At 37.3% G+C, this 18,855-nt stretch overlaps 1 protein-coding gene and 1 long non-coding RNA gene across 2 annotated transcripts; both read left to right on the top strand.

The window, feature by feature from the left end:
- Window positions 1-7,026: 7,026 nt before the first annotated feature.
- On the top strand, window positions 7,027-8,295 carry LOC100377845 (uncharacterized). The gene is made up of 2 exons (XR_013422389.2): window positions 7,027-7,220; window positions 8,099-8,295. It is a non-coding gene; the product is annotated as an uncharacterized LOC100377845 (long non-coding RNA).
- On the top strand, window positions 8,295-14,595 carry LOC146735637 (uncharacterized). Its single transcript, XM_085505970.1, has 2 exons — window positions 8,295-8,374; window positions 8,533-14,595. The coding sequence occupies exons 1-2, from the start codon at window positions 8,295-8,297 to the stop codon at window positions 14,348-14,350; spliced, it is 5,898 nt and encodes a 1,965-aa protein (XP_085362096.1). The 3' UTR covers window positions 14,351-14,595.
- The last annotated feature ends 4,260 nt before the right edge of the window (window positions 14,596-18,855 follow it).

Raw genomic sequence — 18,855 nt, forward strand, 5'->3', positions numbered from 1 at the left:
ATGAGATAAATAACCTGTTTAAAGTTGAACAGAGTACTGATAAAGATAAAGTGAAGATGAAATATGAGAAAGAGGTTATCCCTCCATTGGAAAGTGAATTACAACAAATAAAGGTAGAGAATGAAAAGAAAGATCATCGCATTGGGGAATTATTGGAACGTTTAAATCAACATGACAACTTGAAAGGAGATTATACTACATTAAACGAAACGTTGTGGGGTGAACTTGAGATCAAGGAAGGGAAGCTGACTGAACTAGAAGCCAAGGTGATGGAGCTTGAAACCATGATAGAAAGCAATGTTGAAAAACCTGTTTAAAATGATCACAAAGATATTTAGATGGCAAATCACAGGCATACGCAGATTTAGAGGAGGCGCGCCAGGCGCCCCATCCCGTTTAGCTGACAAACACTGGCAAATCAATTGACAAACCCAATCCACGTCATGGAGATATTCAATATCAGTAGCGCCCTCGTTACCAAAATGTTTGGATCCGCCTATGACCAGTACCTAATGAACATGAATAAATTGTTTAATATGCTGCATATACAAATGAATCAATGGGAAAATGGGACAATGTTCCTAATTGGGCGTGGTAGTTTATTTAGAAAAAAAATCAGCACATACATTTCATGCGTGTTATTTTGTTTGTAAATGCCATGAATAGATTCAACTATATGTATCCTTGAAAGTCTGAGAGAATAATTTGCATAATGTATAGTGCATATTCCTTCTTTTTTTTATTTTATTTTATTTTATATGTATCGATTTTGTGTAACACATTTTTGTAAAGTGTACCTCTTCTCTAAACTGTATTATCATTGCTGACTTTATTTGGAATACCAGTAAGTATTCTTTGCTACTTATAGACATTTGTTTATCTAGGATAATGTACTATATAACATAAATAGTATATTCCTGGTAGGATTCAAACAAAAACTGGTGGAACATTCCGGAAATTCACAGATTACAATAGTGCAGATATCATTTCTGTATCATCGTTTTACTCAACATTTCTGATGATTGTTTTATTCTTTGAATGCTACTAAATACTTTATTGAACATTCGCAACTATTACCAAGATCTGATATAATTATGTTAAATAACGTTAAGATATGTTATCACGATCAACGATTGTATGTGTTAAAGTGTGCTTCTAGTGTTATATTAACTATACGGTATTTAGTTTTCTTAGTAAAATAAATTCAACGGGTCAACATATTTGTGCAGAAACAATATTTGTACACAAATATCTCTTGCTATCAAAATATTAAACATATATACACTGTGCATCGATAGAGGGCGCTACACCATTCCATCTATACGTACCTGCCTAAAGGTTGATAACCTTAATGAGTGTTATGTCACATCGGTTTATTTGTAGTTCCATAGTTCGGGGGACTTAACCTTATTGTGCCAGCACATATACAAACTTATAGCGCTAGAGGGCGCTACACCATTCATCTATCAGTACCGACCAGAAGGTTGACAACCTTAGTAAGTGTTGTGCTACATCGATTTATTTATAGTTCCATAGTTCCATAGTTCGGTGGACTTAACCTTATCGCGTCATTGCTCAGTAAATTCCACAGATGAATACAGGTGTGTAATACAATCACATAGTTACGCTGGACTTGGCTTCCCAAATTACTCTGTTGCTACAACAGGTATGTGTAAAACTTTGAAACAATTCCATATGGCAACGTTATACAGAACTATTTTGCATTTATTTGAGATGTATATAATGGACATTTCTATTAACCCAACCGTTAATACATTGAATGATCAGTAATATATTATTATTTTTTTCATTTACCCAGCGTGTAATATTTATTGGGAGACAAATTAGTTGTTGTGGATAGAACTGTACGCTGTTGCCTCGTAATCTGTGGACTTTGAACATCTAAGTGAATGACATAGCTTTAATGCATCTGTATCGACCACAGATGGTACTGCAATTGAACTTTTAAAAGAAAATGATTTACTAGCAGGAACATTACTTACTGCCAGGGATTACAGAAGAAAGACCACCTGTTACAAATAGTTGTGAGGTTCGGATAGAAAAGACCAACATGCTGAATTCAGTTCATTCAGCATTTTACGCATCAGCAATTCAACAAACTTCATTTGAGTCAAGCTATAACAATCATATTAATGCCAGTGATAAAAGTCAGTGTGTAGAAGGGGAAAAGTTATCGATGACCTCCGATAAAATAAAACTATATAAAAACAAATGTAAAATGTTAACCGATCAAAACGAACTACTTAGAAGAAGGTGCAATACGTTAGAGAATGAGGTAAATAATATGTTCAGAGTTGGAAAAACCATTGAATTGAATGAAGTGAAGATGAAATACGAGAACGAAGTTATCCTAGCATTGAAAAGTAAATTACAACAAGTACAGGTAGAACATAAACTAAAAGATCGTCGCATTGGAGAACTATTGAAGCTTATAAAGAAGAAAGATAACTTGAAAGAAGGGTATATTTCATTAAACGAAAAGTTATTGAAAGAACTTGAGTTCAAGGAGGGGAAGCTGACTGAACTAGAAGCCAAGGTGGTAGAGCTTGAAACCATGCTTGGAAAAGATGTTGGTAATGATGGTCATCTAGATATTTAGATGGTGAAGCAAGAGCAGTAACTACTGAACCTGAATAAACTACTGTAAATGCTGCATACATCATTGAGTGAATCACAAATGATACGTGGGATGCAGGAGGAAGGGTGTTAGACAAAAATAAGCACATCAACAATTATCACTGTTTTAAAGTGCATAAATACCATGAAAAGCTGAACTATATATAAGCCTGTAAGCATTTTAAAAAATAAGCAGGTTGCATTTTTGAATGTATTACAATTGCATTATATAGTTTCACTGTTTGTTATTTTATAAGTATCATTTTTGTTTAACATAATATTGATGCTTATTGTTGTTCAAGTATTATTTTTAGAACCATTTTATAACTATATAATTGCATTCGAATAAATTGAACTACTCTACACAGAGTTAATGAACATAACCCCTGTACATTAGTTTCAAATTAGGTTTACTTCACAAACAAATTCAATATAAAATTTGCCATTATTGGAGCACATGAGATTGTAGCAGGTTTTAGCGGAAGTCTTTGATGATTTCCTTCGAATGTAACATTTTAGCAAAGTGTATTTACAATGTTTAGGATGAGACTAAAATGTCAAAAACATAAATGCTGAAAATTTTTCACTGTTGTGAGAAATATATAGAGAATATCCAATGTGGGACTGTGTAATATCATATTTAATAAATTCATTTAGTAATGTGAATATTTTCCGAGCAATACTCGTGTAGTATTTTAATAAAGAACATATGAAAACTATTTTAATAAATAAGCCCGCTTATCGACTGCGATTAAACAATTTACAATAACAATGATGTTTTATTATATGCATCTACTTCACTTCAATCTGTAATTGGCAAATTAGTAGAAAAACATAAATACTTAGTTTGAGAAAAACTTTTTCAATATTTAAATTAGTTAGAGATGAGACTGAACTTTCTTGAACTTCCTGCCACCACAGATGACGCACTTCGGACAGCTCCTTTTGAGTGAATTACTTATCATGCACGGCAGGTTACCTAATGACCTTGTAATATGGAGAAACATATGTCGTATTACTCAATTATTTGGACAAAGCCAACCATGAACATGTGAATAACACTATTAATGCATATCCTAGTGTTTTGATGTATTTTAGCTTCAGAAAAATGAACACAAAAGTACTTATTAAGGATTAGTAACACCGAAATAATTAGCAAGCTGACTGTTGACCTCTAAGTATATCATTTCTCCTTTAAGTTTAAAGGCAATTATCATATTGTTGGGAATGGGAATATGACAATTTCTAAAATTTCTGTTTCATATTAAATTCTTTTATTGAATTCGAAAGAATGAATTTATTCACAGATAAGAAATGAAAGTATATTTGTATTTTATACTTAAGGCTGCAGTGACTATGTCAAAACATTGTTATATAACACAACCTTTATTTTGTATTTCTTTATATTGAACCTTCTGAACCAGGATTAAGTTTCTCTATTATATTGGAAACCCAGAAATTCGAATTGAGGGTCTGTGCTTTGTTATAATATGAAAAATATTATATTTTGTAATTATTTTTTTCATACATTTATTTTCAATTGTCTGATTGATGTAACTGTATATTATTTAATTCCAAAACAGAAAATTTGTGTTTCAATTCAGCGTACATTTCTTGATTGACTAAAATGTTTGTGATTACTGTTAGGGAATTTATCTCATTACCTGTCTTTTGAAGTTTATAGATACAGTGTCGGTATGGGAAATTACTTTTTCCAAATTGTCAACAACTTATTTTGTTTCTTTGTATTTGAAGGACTGTTGTGTACTTCATTAATGGTAATTGTTTAAATATTTGTCCTTCTATTGTAGGTACTAGGCGTAACACAAGTTGAGTAATAAAGTATTCTTGTATACCTAAATAGTACATGATGTTATGTAAATAATAGATGGACTCTTTCCCCAAAACGAGTCTGATTCTATAGGAATCATACAGAACAAAACCATGTCATAGTTTGACACAACACCCTATACGTTAAATTTTACTTGGCCACCCCATCGTACACAATGTTTCATCCCTTTCTGTATACACAATAGTGCAGAAATTACTGCTTTATCAATGCTATAATCAAAATATCTAGTGATTTTGTTTTATTCTTCAAATGCGAAATCAGTGCTTCTAAACCTACAAGTTCACTACGTATATTTCTATTCTTACTATTCAAGCCAAAAATCAACATTTCCAACTACCAGTAAGATCTGATATAATTTTATTAAAGCAGCAATACAGATAAATATCGATCATTTTTCTCCGATTTTTACTTTCTCAGATTTTGGCGCAAAAGCCGATAGAAATAGTGCTATATGAAGCATATGGGACAAGTGGGAAATGTGGACAAGTTTTGTTAGCGGTCTTCACGTATTTTAATATTAAATCGACAAGCAGTAAGGGGGGGGGGTAATAAAAAAATAAATCACGTAAAGGGTTGTCAAAATTGAGTATCAAAACTAACATTGGAATTGTAGATCTTTATTCGGGCGATGGCGATATACGGTATAGAGTACACATTTTCACTCTGGGAGTCGGGCTAAAATGGACAAGTCCCGACACACGACAAGGTGCGTATTCAAGACAAGTGTCAGTTCTGTCCCAAGTGTCCAAGTACAAGTAGTTAGATATATAAGGTAAATCTGATGACATAACACACATGCCCTGATCGGACAGAATTTTGAAGTCCACCCGCCTAAATTAAATTAAATTAAATTAAATTAAATGTTTTCCCTTTAAAAAAAACACAGAAACATCTTTAATACTATATAAATAAGTCTCCACACCTACATGTTTGGTATTACAAAACGATATCATAACATATGTCATGGGAACACTCAACTTCTAATTTAAAATACTCCATTTTCTGGCATGGTAAAGTAAAACTGTATGTTGCAAATACTTTTTTTTTACAGAGAAATCTTTAAATTTAGCAACATAGAAAGGACCTTGTACAATTATCAAATTCAGTTCAAAATGGATAATTTGGAGAGATCTCGCAAAAACAGAACTCAAAAATTTCAAAAATGTTAAACATGCATTGTGTTGCACAAAACCGTACTAAGAATTTTGGAATGTTAACCATCGTATATTTCCGTATTTTCCTTATCGCGAGCTTCCGTTATCGTTGCATTATGTTTTTTTTTAAATAATATAGGTTCTTGTCCCTCTAATGGTTTTTGCTAGATATAGAATGGATTTTTGCACTTCTCATGGATTCCTATGTCACTTTGTTGCTCTCCGTCGTTCATTATGCATTGAGCATATGTTTTTGTCAGGTATTCGTCTATTTGATGTTTTCCGGAGTCTTCGGGGGGACTGCTACCAGTGGTTGAGGCGGTACCGTTAGTGGAACCCAATCCGCTAATATTGGATAGGGCAAAGGCTGACGTTGAGAGAAATAGAAATATTGGAGAGGCATACATCCCGGAAATAACTCCAAGTTTCCCACAGTGTACTATTCGTAATAACGTTTACATACTAGTACGTTAAATTTTACTTGGCAACCCCCATCATACACAATGTTTCATCCCTTTCTGTATACACAATAGTGCAGAAATTACTGCTTTATCAATGCTATAATCAAAATGTCTAGTGATTTTGTTTTATTCTTCAAATGCGAAATCAGTGCTTCTAAACCTACAAGTTCACTACGTATATTGCTATTCTTACTATTTAAGCCAAAAATCAACATTTCCAACTACTAGTAAGATCTGATATAATTTTATTAAAGCAGCAATACAGATAACTATCGATCATTTTTCTCCGATTTTTACTTTCTCAGATTTTTACTGAGTCACTAGTGAAAATTTGTAACGGACATCGCCGAAATATGAGCATTGAAAACATAGCATATATTTTAAATACCGACGTACAATAAATCACTTATAAGTAAAAATAATAGCGACGGGGTTGCGTACTGGTCTCCAGTTGTGTCAAGCGAACCTCAGGAATTACGGTACAAGATAACAACTTACCAGGGCCACTGGGTGAAATGTCACCATCTTGATGATTTTATGTGCCACTTTTCATAATAGTGTGGGACGTCCGTCATAATTTTCTACGGCCCCGTCACGTGACCGATTTCAAGGAAATTGCGACTACTCGACCTTTTTATGAAACATAAGAGTTGTCTAGGGTCGCTTTGCCCGTGCAATTGTGTCTAAAAAAACGCTTGAAAACACTTTATCATGAACAACGATTGAGTATATTAAAGTATGCTTGTAGAGTTCTATTAACTATACGATACTTGTTTCAGAAAAAAAAATTAATGTGTCAACATGTACGGACAGAAACAACGTTTGTGCAGAAACGGCATGTTTATCTGTTGCTATCAGAAGATTATAAAAGATATACAAACTGTACACTGCTAGTGGGCGCTACACCATCCTATCTATCAGTACCGGCCACAAGGGTAACTACCTTAATGAGTGTAATGCCACGTATTGTTTATCTATAGGTCCGAGGATCGGTGGACTTACTTTAACCTTATCACGTCAGCGCTCAGTAAATTCCACTGATCAACTAAAGGTGTGCACTACAATCACATAGTTACGCTGGACTTGGCTTCCCAAATTACTCTGTTGCTATAACAGGTATGTGTAATACTTCCATGTGGCAAACCATTCCATATGGCAACGTTATACAGTATTATTTCTCTTTCACAAATTCGGTCATTTGTGACAGTTTTATTTGTTGGGAATAAGGTTGTTCGCTGTTGCCTCGCATTACCAGAACTTTGAACATCCAAGCGGGTGGAACTTCGTTTATAGTGCAAGCTTATTAACATTGGTTTAGGTAGAGTTAAAACAGAGTGTATAAATAGGGTTGGGTAGGGGACATAACGTGCAGCTATGCACGTAGTATCCTTTGCTTCAACGATGTTATCTCATTGTTATGTTTACTGTTGCTGGAACCATACATCACACTGTTTACTCGATCTTTTGTAATATTTGACATCCATTTGGAACAGATTCAATTTAGGTGTTTTGTAAGGCGATTATAAAATAAATATTGTCAACACTTTTTTTATGGAAATTTGATATAAGTATTATAGAAACGACCGGATAGCATGAGTTGGATTAATGTGTACAATTATTAACACTGTGCATAGTGCATTAATAGATTAGCTATTATCACAAGATATGAATCATCAGATCTATTTTGGGTTTGAAGAAGTGCTTCGCCAATATGATGTCTTATTTGCGATATTGACATGTATTGGCTGTGTGCCAGTTCCTCTACCTTGTCTTGTGTACTGATCGAGCTTTACGGTTTAATTATCAAATAATAATAAGTTAATTATATACAAAATTACCTTTGTTGACAAGTATTCTAGATTGGTTACACATAAAAGTCGGTGGTGCTTGAGGTAACAAGCTATTGCTGTCATTACCTATCGCAGAACATATGCATATCAACCATATCAACAGTAAATAATAAATGTTTTATTTTTTGTCATCTTTCTTACCAGACATCGGCAGACATCATGGGTAGCTGCATGTCATCCCATACAAAGGTAACAAATTCATCAAACGTAAAGAAGAAGCCATACGCACCAAAGAAGCGTACCAAGAAAAAACGAGGTAGTTCAAAATCTGGTAAAGGAAGAAAGAAATCAAAGGAAAAGCATGACGTCAAACCTCAAAATGGAACGATGAAAAAAGAAAATGGATCAAGTGAAAGTATTGATAGCTTATCAAATAAAACAAGCCAGGGCAGTGGGAGTTGTGATACGAGTTTATCAAGCGTGTTCAATACTTCGCCTACGAGCAGCCATAAGAACAATACCGGAAGTCAGCAGGAGCCAAACAATGCAGATGATTTTAACAGAAATATAATAAAGCATCTTAGAGGGGAAAGTGAATCAAGTAGTTCTTCTTATGATTCTACATGCTCTTCTTTAAGTACCATCTACAGTGAAGATGAGTTAGCAGAGAGAATAAACCAACCAAAAATATCACCCAAACAACCTGATAAATCAGAACCGCATGATGAGGGAAATGATAAGCAGACTGATGTCAAAGAACCTGAAGAGGTTAGAGAAGGAGGTGACAAATCAGAACCTCTTGATGACCAAACAAGTGAGGGGAATGATAAACAGGCTGATGTCAAAGAACCTGAAGAGCACAACGAGGGAGGTGACAAATCAGAACCACTTGATGACCAACCAGGCGAGGGGAATGATAAGCAGGCTGATGTCAAAGAAGCTGAAGAGAATAATAAAGAGGGTGGTGACAAATCAGAACCTCTTGATGACCAAACGAGTGAGGGGAATGATAAGCAGGCTGATGTCAAAGTACCTGAAGAGGATGAAGAGGGAGATGACAAATCAGAACATCTTGATGACCAAAGGAGTGAGGAGAATGATAAGGAAGCTGATGTCAAAGAACCTGAAGAGGACAAAGAGGGGGGTGACGAATCAGAACCTCTTGAGGACCAAACAAGTGAGGGGAATGATAAGCAGGCTGATGTCAAAGAACATGAAGAAGATAAAGAGGGAGGTGACAAATCAGAACCTCTTGATGACCAAAGGAGTGAGAGGAATGATAAGCAAGTTGATGACAACGAAACTGAAGAGGACATAGAGGAAGGTGACAAATCAGAACCTCTCGATGACCAAACAAGTGACGGGAATGATAAGCAGACTGATGTCAAAGAACCTGAAGAGGACAAAGAGGGAAGTAACAAATCAGAACCTCTTGATGACCGAACAAGTGAGGGGAATGATAAGCAGGCTGATGTCAAAGAACCTGAAGGGGATAAAGAAGGAGATGACAAATCAGAAGCTCTGGATGACCAAACAAGTGAAGGCAATGATAAGCAGGCTGATGTCAAAGAACCTGAAGAGGACAAAGATGGAGGTGACAAATCAGAACCTCTCGATGACCAAACAAGTGAAGGCAATGATAAGCAGACTGATTTCAAAGAACCTGAAGAGGACAAAGAGGGAGGTGACAAATCAGAACCTCTTGATGACCGAACAAGTGAGGGGAATGATAAGCAGGCTGATGTCAAAGAACCTGAAGGGGATAAAGAAGGAGATGACAAATCAGAACCTCTTGATGACCGAACAAGTGAGGGGAATGATAAGCAGGCTGATGTCAAAGAACCTGAAGGGGATAAAGAAGGAGATGACAAATCAGAACCTCTGGATGACCAAACAAGTGAAGGGAATGATAAGCAGGCTGATGTCAAAGAACCTGAAGAGGACAAAGATGGAGGTGACAAATCAGAACCTCTCGATGACCAAACAAGTGAAGGGAATGATAAGCAGACTGATGTCAAAGAACCTGAAGAGGACAAAGAGGGAGGTGACAAATCAGAACCTCTTGATGACCGAACAAGTGAGGGGAATGATAAGCAGGCTGATGTCAAAGAACCTGAAGGGGATAAAGAAGGAGATGACAAATCAGAACCTCTGGATGACCAAACAAGTGAAGGGAATGATAAGCAGGCTGATGTCAAAGAACCTGAAGAGGACAAAGAGGGAGGTGACAAATCAGAACCTCTCGATGACCAAACAAGTGAAGGGAATGATAAGCAGACTGATGTCAAAGAACCTGAAGGGGATAAAGAAGGAGGTGACAAATCAGAACCTCTCGATGACCAAACAAGTGAAGGGAATGATAAGCAGGCTGATGTCAAAGAACCTGAAGGGGATAAAGAAGGAGATGACAAATCAGAACCTCTGGATGACCAAACATGTGAGGGGAATGATAAGCAGGCTGATGTCAAAGAACCTGAAGAGGACAAAGTGGGAGGTGACAAATCAGAACCTCTTGATGACCAAACATGTGAGGGGAATGATAAGCAGGCTGATGTCAAAGAACCTGAAGAGGACAAAGAGGGAGGTGACAAATCAGAATCTCTCGATGACCAAACAAGTGAGGGGAATGATAAGCAGACTGATGTCAAAGAACCTGAAGGGGATAAAGAAGGAGATGACAAATCAGAACCTCTGGATGACCAAACAAGTGAAGGGAATGATAAGCAGGCTGATGTCAAAGAACCTGAAGAGGACAAAGAGGGAGGTGACAAATCAGAACCTCTCGATGACCAAACAAGTGAGGGGAATGATAAGCAGACTGATGTCAAAGAACCTGAAGGGGATAAAGAAGGAGATGACAAATCAGAACCTCTGGATGACCAAACAAGTGAAGGGAATGATAAGCAGGCTGATGTCAAAGAACCTGAAGAGGACAAAGAGGGAGGTGACAAATCAGAACCTCTCGATGACCAAACAAGTGAAGGGAATGATAAGCAGACTGATGTCAAAGAACCTGAAGGGGATAAAGAAGGAGGTGACAAATCAGAACCTCTCGATGACCAAACAAGTGAAGGGAATGATAAGCAGGCTGATGTCAAAGAACCTGAAGGGAATAAAGAAGGAGATGACAAATCAGAACCTCTGGATGACCAAACATGTGAGGGGAATGATAAGCAGGCTGATGTCAAAGAACCTGAAGAGGACAAAGTGGGAGGTGACAAATCAGAACCTCTTGATGACCAAACATGTGAGGGGAATGATAAGCAGGCTGATGTCAAAGAACCTGAAGAGGACAAAGAGGGAGGTGACAAATCAGAATCTCTCGATGACCAAACAAGTGAGGGGAATGATAAGCAGACTGATGTCAAAGAACCTGAAGGGGATAAAGAAGGAGATGACAAATCAGAACCTCTGGATGACCAAACAAGTGAAGGGAATGATAAGCAGGCTGATGTCAAAGAACCTGAAGAGGACAAAGTGGGAGGTGACAAATCAGAACCTCTTGATGACCAAACATGTGAGGGGAATGATAAGCAGGCTGATGTCAAAGAACCTGAAGAGGACAAAGAGGGAGGTGACAAATCAGAATCTCTCGATGACCAAACAAGTGAGGGGAATGATAAGCAGACTGATGTCAAAGAACCTGAAGGGGATAAAGAAGGAGATGACAAATCAGAACCTCTGGATGACCAAACAAGTGAAGGGAATGATAAGCAGGCTGATGTCAAAGAACCTGAAGAGGACAAAGAGGGAGGTGACAAATCAGAACCTCTCGATGACCAAACAAGTGAGGGGAATGATAAGCAGACTGATGTCAAAGAACCTGAAGGGGATAAAGAGGGAGGTGACAAATCAGAACCTCTTGATGACCGAACAAGTGAGGGGAATGATAAGCAGACTGATGTCAAAGAACCTGAAGAGGACAAAGAGGGAGGTGACAAATCAGAACCTCTTGATGACCAAACAAGCGAGGGGAAAGATGAGCAGGTTGATGTAAAAGAACCTGAAGAGGACAAAGAGGGAGGTGACAAATCAGAACCTCTCGATGACCAAACAAGTGAGGGGAATGATAAGCAGACTGATGTCAAAGAACCTGAAGGGGACAAAGAGGGAGGTGACAAATCAGAACCTGTTGATGACCGAACAAGTGAGGGGAATGATAAGCAGGCTGATGTAAAAGAAACTGAAGAGGATAGAGAGAGATGTGACAAATCCGAACCTCATGGTGACCAAACAAGTGAGAGGAATGATAAGCAGGCTGATGTCAAAGAACCTGAAGAGGATAAAGAGAGAGGTGACAAATCAGAACCTCTTGATGACCAAACAAGTGAGGGTAGCGATAAGCAGGCTGATGTCAAAGAACCTGAAAAAGATAAAGAGGGAGGAGATGAATCAGAACCTCTTGATGACCAAACAAGTGAGGGGAGCGATAAGCAGGTTGATGTCAAAGAACCTGAAGAGGATAGAGAGAGATGTGACAAATCCGAACCTCATGGTGACCAAACAAGTGAGGGGAATGATAAGCAGGCTGGTGTCAAAAAACCTGAAGAGGACAAAGTGGGAGGTGACAAATCAGAACCTCTTGATGACCAAACAAGTGAAGGGAATGATAAGCAGACTGATGTCAAAGAACCTGAAGGGGATAAAGAGAGAGGAGATGAATCAGAACCTCTCAATGAACAAACAAGTGAGGGGAATGATAAGCAGACTGATGTCAAAGAACCTGAAGAAGATAAAGAGGGAGGAGATGAATCAGAACCTCTTGATGACCAAACAAGTGAGGGGAGCGATAAGCAGGTTGATGTCAAAGAACCTGAAGAGAATAAAGAGGGAGGTGATGAATCAGAACGTCTGAATGACCAAACAAGTGAGGGGAATGATAAGCAGGTTGATGTCAAAGAACCTGAAGAGAATAAAGAGGGAGGTGATGAATCAGAACCTCTGGATGACCAATTAAGTGAGGGGAATGATAATCAGGCTGATGTTAAAGAACCTGAGAAGGATAAAGAGGGAGGTGATGAATCAGAACCTCTGGATGACCAATTAAGTGAGGGGAATGATAATCAGGCTGATGTTAAAGAACCTGAGAAGGATAAAGAAAGAAAAGATGAATCAGAACCTCTTGATGACCAAACAAGTGAGGATAATGATAAGAAGAATGATGTCAAGGAACTTGAAGAGGATAAAGAGGAAGGTGACTATTCGGAACTTTTCGATGACCAAACTAGTGAGGAGAATGATAAGCAGGCTGATGTTAAAAAACCTTCAGAGAATAAAGAGGGAGGTGACAATTCAGAACCTCTTGATGAACAAACATGTGAAGAGAATGATAAGCAGACCAGTGTCAAAGAACCTGAAGATGATAAAGAAGGACCTGGTTTAGATTCGTATGAACAAGATAATGATGTTCATGACAAGACCAAATCAAAAAATAGTGGTGATACAGATAATGATGACATATCCAAGTCAATTGAATCAAAGTCATCTATGAATGACAAAAACGTGCACGTTCTTCTAGATGAAGAAATGAAACCAGAGTCCTCCAGTGAATACACAGTGATGTCCATTGATGATAACAATGGGGAAGGTACAATTAGCAAGCCTGAACATGAATATTCTGACCCACATAGCGAAATTGATGTTAAGATGAATGATGAATACAGTGATAACAAAGATAGCCATAATGTTTCTGTGCCAAGGGTGGATGAAACTACAATTGAAACTACCATAGAAAACAATTATGTTGCAAGTGAAACTGACGCAACTTACACAGCATCTGGTGTCAAGACACAAATGGATTTACTAGTACAGGAAATGAGTCTCTCAGATAATGACTTACTAAAAGAAATAACAGTAGATTTGACGTCCAGTGCGAATAGTAGTGAAGTTCAGACAAAAAGCAATGTGGTACATGAAGATAACATGATAAAATCAGTTGATTTAACATTACACGCATCAGCAAGTCAGCAAACTTCATTTGCGCCAACTGATAACAATCCTATTAATTCCATTGCTGGAAATCATGTAGCAGATAAAATTAAAGTATTTGAAGACAAATCTACAATGTTGACCGAGGAAAACACACTACTTAGAAAAAGATGCAATGATTTACGCGAAGAAATAAAACACCTGTTTGTTGATAAAAACATTGAATTGGATGAAGTGAAAAAGAAATACGAGAACAAAGTTATTCCTGCATTAAACAATGAAATACATCACATAAAGGTGGAAAACGAAAAGAAAAATCGACGTATTGATGAATTACAAGAGTTTCTAAAGCGTCATGATAACCTGAAGGGAGGGTATACTACATTAAATGAAATCATACAACAGGAGATTGAGTACAAGAGTAAAAGAATATCGGAACTCGAATCAAGGGTGATGGAGCTTGAAGCCATGCTTCGACGCAATGCTGCAAGTGTTGATGAGAAAACTATTGAACGTAAAGATATTTAGTTGGCGAATCAGAATTAACATCTCATTAACTTAACTGTAAGTTATGCAAATAATTATACAGATCTTGATAAGAATTGGGACTTGGTTAGATTAAGAAAAGAATTTTTTTAGGAGAACATTTAGAAAAAAATAATCTACAGAAAAAAAGTAATTGAGACAACCTTCTTGAAGTCAAAAGCTGGTGTAAAGCTAGATGGCGCAATGCATGCCATGATGCCCGACGCATATGTTCTATAAACAGAAAAGTGAAAATTTAGACCAATGAGCCTAATGTCGATTCCTTTTCGCCGTTCTTTTGAAAACAAATTATATTTTTAGGTACATTTTTTTCACGCGACTGGATTATTTTTCGTAGTTAAAGTCTCAGTCTACTTTCTAAGTTGAACACATTTTAGTCTATAATCTAAAATTATTTGAAGGATTTCCCGCACTTTTCTCAGCGTGTTTAAAGCCCCCACCGACTTCCACGGCGAAGTTGCAAAGTGTGACGTCAGTCCGTGGTCAAGAATTGCCCTTTATTTTCAAAGATAACTTTGATTCTGTAAAATTTATTGTTGAATTACTGTAAAACATGTTTTTTTAGCTAGCATGTTGTTTTAGCTAATTTCGCTAATTCAAGATGTCGCTAATTTAAAATAAAGTATATTCTCACGTTTACATTGTTGACACTTTAGCTAAATTAAGATTCGGTTAATTCATGTATTGAGTCAAATTCGCTAAACTGGCATGTAGCTATTTAAACATGTTTTACAGTATTTCATATCACCACATTATTATTATTTGTATTTTAAACAGAACTGAACTGTAACTCGTGGAAATAATTGTCCTATTATTATTATTATTTTCGGATTTAGGTGAGCAAAACTCATCCATCATTGGTGAAACTGAAGACGACTGTAAATAACACATACAATATGATGTGACATGATTTGATTTATAATTTGAAAATGTTAATTCTTAAAGGGCGGTAGTCGTCGCGCTGCGCATGTGCGACATTTGTGTTGATAAACATTGATTTTCCCACAATTCAATGCACTCTTCTAATGAAATCTAAAGTATGTGGATTGGCATGGGCGTTATTTGTACTAATTACCGCCGGTGACTCCTTCGATACCTGAAAAAATACCTGATTAAAGCTTGGTAACGTCTTAGTTTTTACTCGTTGATTTGTGCAACAGTCAAAGTCGCCATCTTTGTTTATATGAAGCCCATATATCTCGCGCATGCGCGGCGCGACGACTACCGCCTTTTAAATTCAAGTTATGGTAAAACCGAAAATACAAAAACGTGTTTTTGTTTTATCTATATCCCAGAGGAGAACAAAATATTTAAAGTGAATTTAATGTAATATATACATGTTACATGCGGCGTATACGTCACGTGAATCAATGTCTAATAAGACCAGTCGCGACGACCAGCGCCCTCTACTGTGTCGTGTCACCTGCACACACATCTCTTCAACCTAAAATTAAATTGAAGGCTAATTGTAAAACATTACCGTGATATTTCTTGATACACTTATTTTTAATTAAAGAAACTGTACATCATGCGGCAAAATTGTCAATTTCACTTAATATGTACCCCATAGTCGAACGAATGTTTCGTTGTTACATACATTGTCTTTCTAATGAGAAAACGGTCCTTCTGGTCATAACCACAGATTTATTTCTCAATAGACTATTTCCCGTTGACTGCGCGATCTCGCGTTATGCGTGAAATCAAACGTAAAATCAGAATAAACACAGGTCCTGACGTCGTAGTGACGTAAAAAAAATTGCGTGGGATTCGACAAAGGCGAAGTATTTTTTTTTATTCGCACGCTCAATATTGTGCTGTGCACATTTGATGGTCGTAAAATTTTATTGAACTAAGTGTAAGTATCAACGCCATACTTTCGGCGGGAATCTAAGCATTTCGATAGTAAACTATAAAAAAAAAATCAAAATTAAATCATTCGATTTTTGCAGCAGACATTCGTTCCGCGCCTTTCACGCATTATGCGAGATCTCGCAGTGAACGGAAAATCACCTATTACTCGTATTTCTCTTTGTATATCATGTATTTCCTTTATCAGTGTCTTGATTACTAATCGTATATGCAGCACCCTCTAGCGACAAAGCGCTTCTGTATCGTAAATAGAGGGCGCTGTTCTCCGTATCAATTTTGCTTAGAACTGTGTCCAGGTATCTGTGCTCGTCTATCAATAACGAAGACAGTGTTTTTTTAAAATGTAATAAATTTCTACATTACGAACGACGACTTGAACATATTTACGCCATGCATAAGTAACATACATTCTTCGTCGCTGTAGGGCGCAACTAATCCTCGGGGGGGGGGGGGCATCCGGGTATTATCACCGCTTGGTAACCCTCACGTTGAAAACAAAGGCCAAAAACTCGCAGAAAACGATACTTTGGGATGGTTGTTGAGACTCCCCTGAACAGTGTAACAAAATTAGCCCTACGTATGTAACATATATAAATTTGGTTGTTCAGGATTGAGTTGAGTTTGTGTTGTTTTCTCGAATTTTCACCGGCGTTCCACAGCACAGGCGTGTTCCACAGCAGCGCGCATAGAGCTCATAGAAATGCATGTGCAGTGGTGCGCGTTTTAGCAACGTGGAACGTCTGTGACGTAGCTCCGTCCCTTAGGATAAGAATGACGTATCCTCGGGGGCGGAGCTACGTCACAAGACGTTCCACGTTGCTAAGACGCGCACCACTGTACATGCATTTCTATGGGCTCTTTTCGCGCTAGTGTGGAACGCCGGTCGAGCCGGTGAAAATTCGAGAAAACAACACAAACTCAACTTTGAAGTAATCCTGAACAACCAAATTTAGATATGTTACACACGTAGGGCTAATCGTGTTATACTGTTCAGGGGAGTCTCAACCACCATCCCAAAGTATCGTTTTCTGCGAGTTTTGGTCTTTGTTTTCACCGCGAGGGTTGCCAGGCGGTAGAAAATGCCCGGATGTCCGCCCCGAGGATTGATAGATAAGCCAAGTACGTGGCTTCGGTGTGTTTGTTTGTGTTTCACTTAAATGTTGCCGTGGAATTTCAAATTGTCATTGTCATTATTGAATTACTCTTGTGGTGGATATTGATAATTTTGCCTTAAAATTGAAAAAAAAAAACACTAAATTATATAAAACTAAATAAAACTGTATGGATAGGTCACCTGTTCAACATAGAGCGCCCCCAACGAAGACCATTCCCGTTAAAAAAATAACCAATCGTTGAAAACAAAATGACGTTGGTACTTTGCCAATTTTGATGGACGTTGTGAAAATAACCCCGTGACAAAAATCGAACCTAATGTATAAACGGCATATTGCAAAAAACATAACGTCCTCTATAAGGCACAAAATATAATCATACAAACCATACAACAAAAAATACTATTAGAATTGCCCCTAGGAAGGGTGACAAATTTGCAATGCTCAGACGTGGAAAAGAAATCAAATGTATTTAGATCTCAAATTTCTTTGGATTAATTTCTGTTTTCCAAACGCCATGTTGATTCCCAGGTGATACAGATTAAAGCGGGAGGGTCGTCACCTACGCACGCGCGGGAATTGAGTCCCAAGCGACGATAACAACATACGCTAAAACGCAAAGGCTCATGGGTAGACGCGTGTTTGTAAACATTGACACGCTATGGCCATCTGACGACTCCCCCGCTTTAAGTCAGGCTGACTGTGGAGACAATGTGAAGCTATTTACAAGACTGTGTCTGATTGGCTGTCGAGCCTTAACTCCTAACAGTAAGACCAATCAGAAGGCTTGTTTGTTGACAGGTGTGTTCGACGTATCAAATTCTGCTTCGACTCAACTGTCACTCAATAAATAAATCAAGAAATACATTCGACAAGTCAGCTCTCATGTAAATATGACTTGACTTGGGAGTGTTTTCGGGTCTACGGCCGCAGAGAGTCTATGTAAACTATGCTATGTAACTCGGGCTGTCATGTTCAGTCCTAAATAGTATTCTGAAAGTACTATACATGCCAGGGATGATGAATGATTGCACCTAAACAAGTATAGTATTTGTAGTAGTTTGAGAGGGCTAACAATTATAAACCTCGGCCTTCTGCCTCGTGTCTAGTTGAAGAAGACTTATACCGCGACAAACCGGGAAAATGTGAAATGTTGAATAAACTGACCGCTTTATTCCTGATCTGTACGTATAATAAGCAAATATAAATGTATTAATGTTTCGTATGTTGTAACATTGAAGAACTGCGTGTGTAAAAATGATTGTTTTCAGGAAATCCGAACACGCACTACACCGTCCTTTAAACTTGATTACGTCACTAGTAAATTTGCATTGTTGAACAAACCGAGTACACATTCGTGAGAGGTTATAACTGATCTGGTTGAATCCAAAACATTTACAAGTAAAGACTACATAGTTTATTCATATAAACAAAGTATGTTTTCAATATGAATGAAACATTTCGATGATGTTCTATGTTCTATGTTTTGAAAGTTATTAGTATACC

Source organism: Saccoglossus kowalevskii, chromosome 12 (assembly GCF_978046115.1).
Source record: "Saccoglossus kowalevskii chromosome 12, keSacKowa6.1, whole genome shotgun sequence".
NCBI classification, from domain to species: domain Eukaryota; kingdom Metazoa; phylum Hemichordata; class Enteropneusta; family Harrimaniidae; genus Saccoglossus; species Saccoglossus kowalevskii.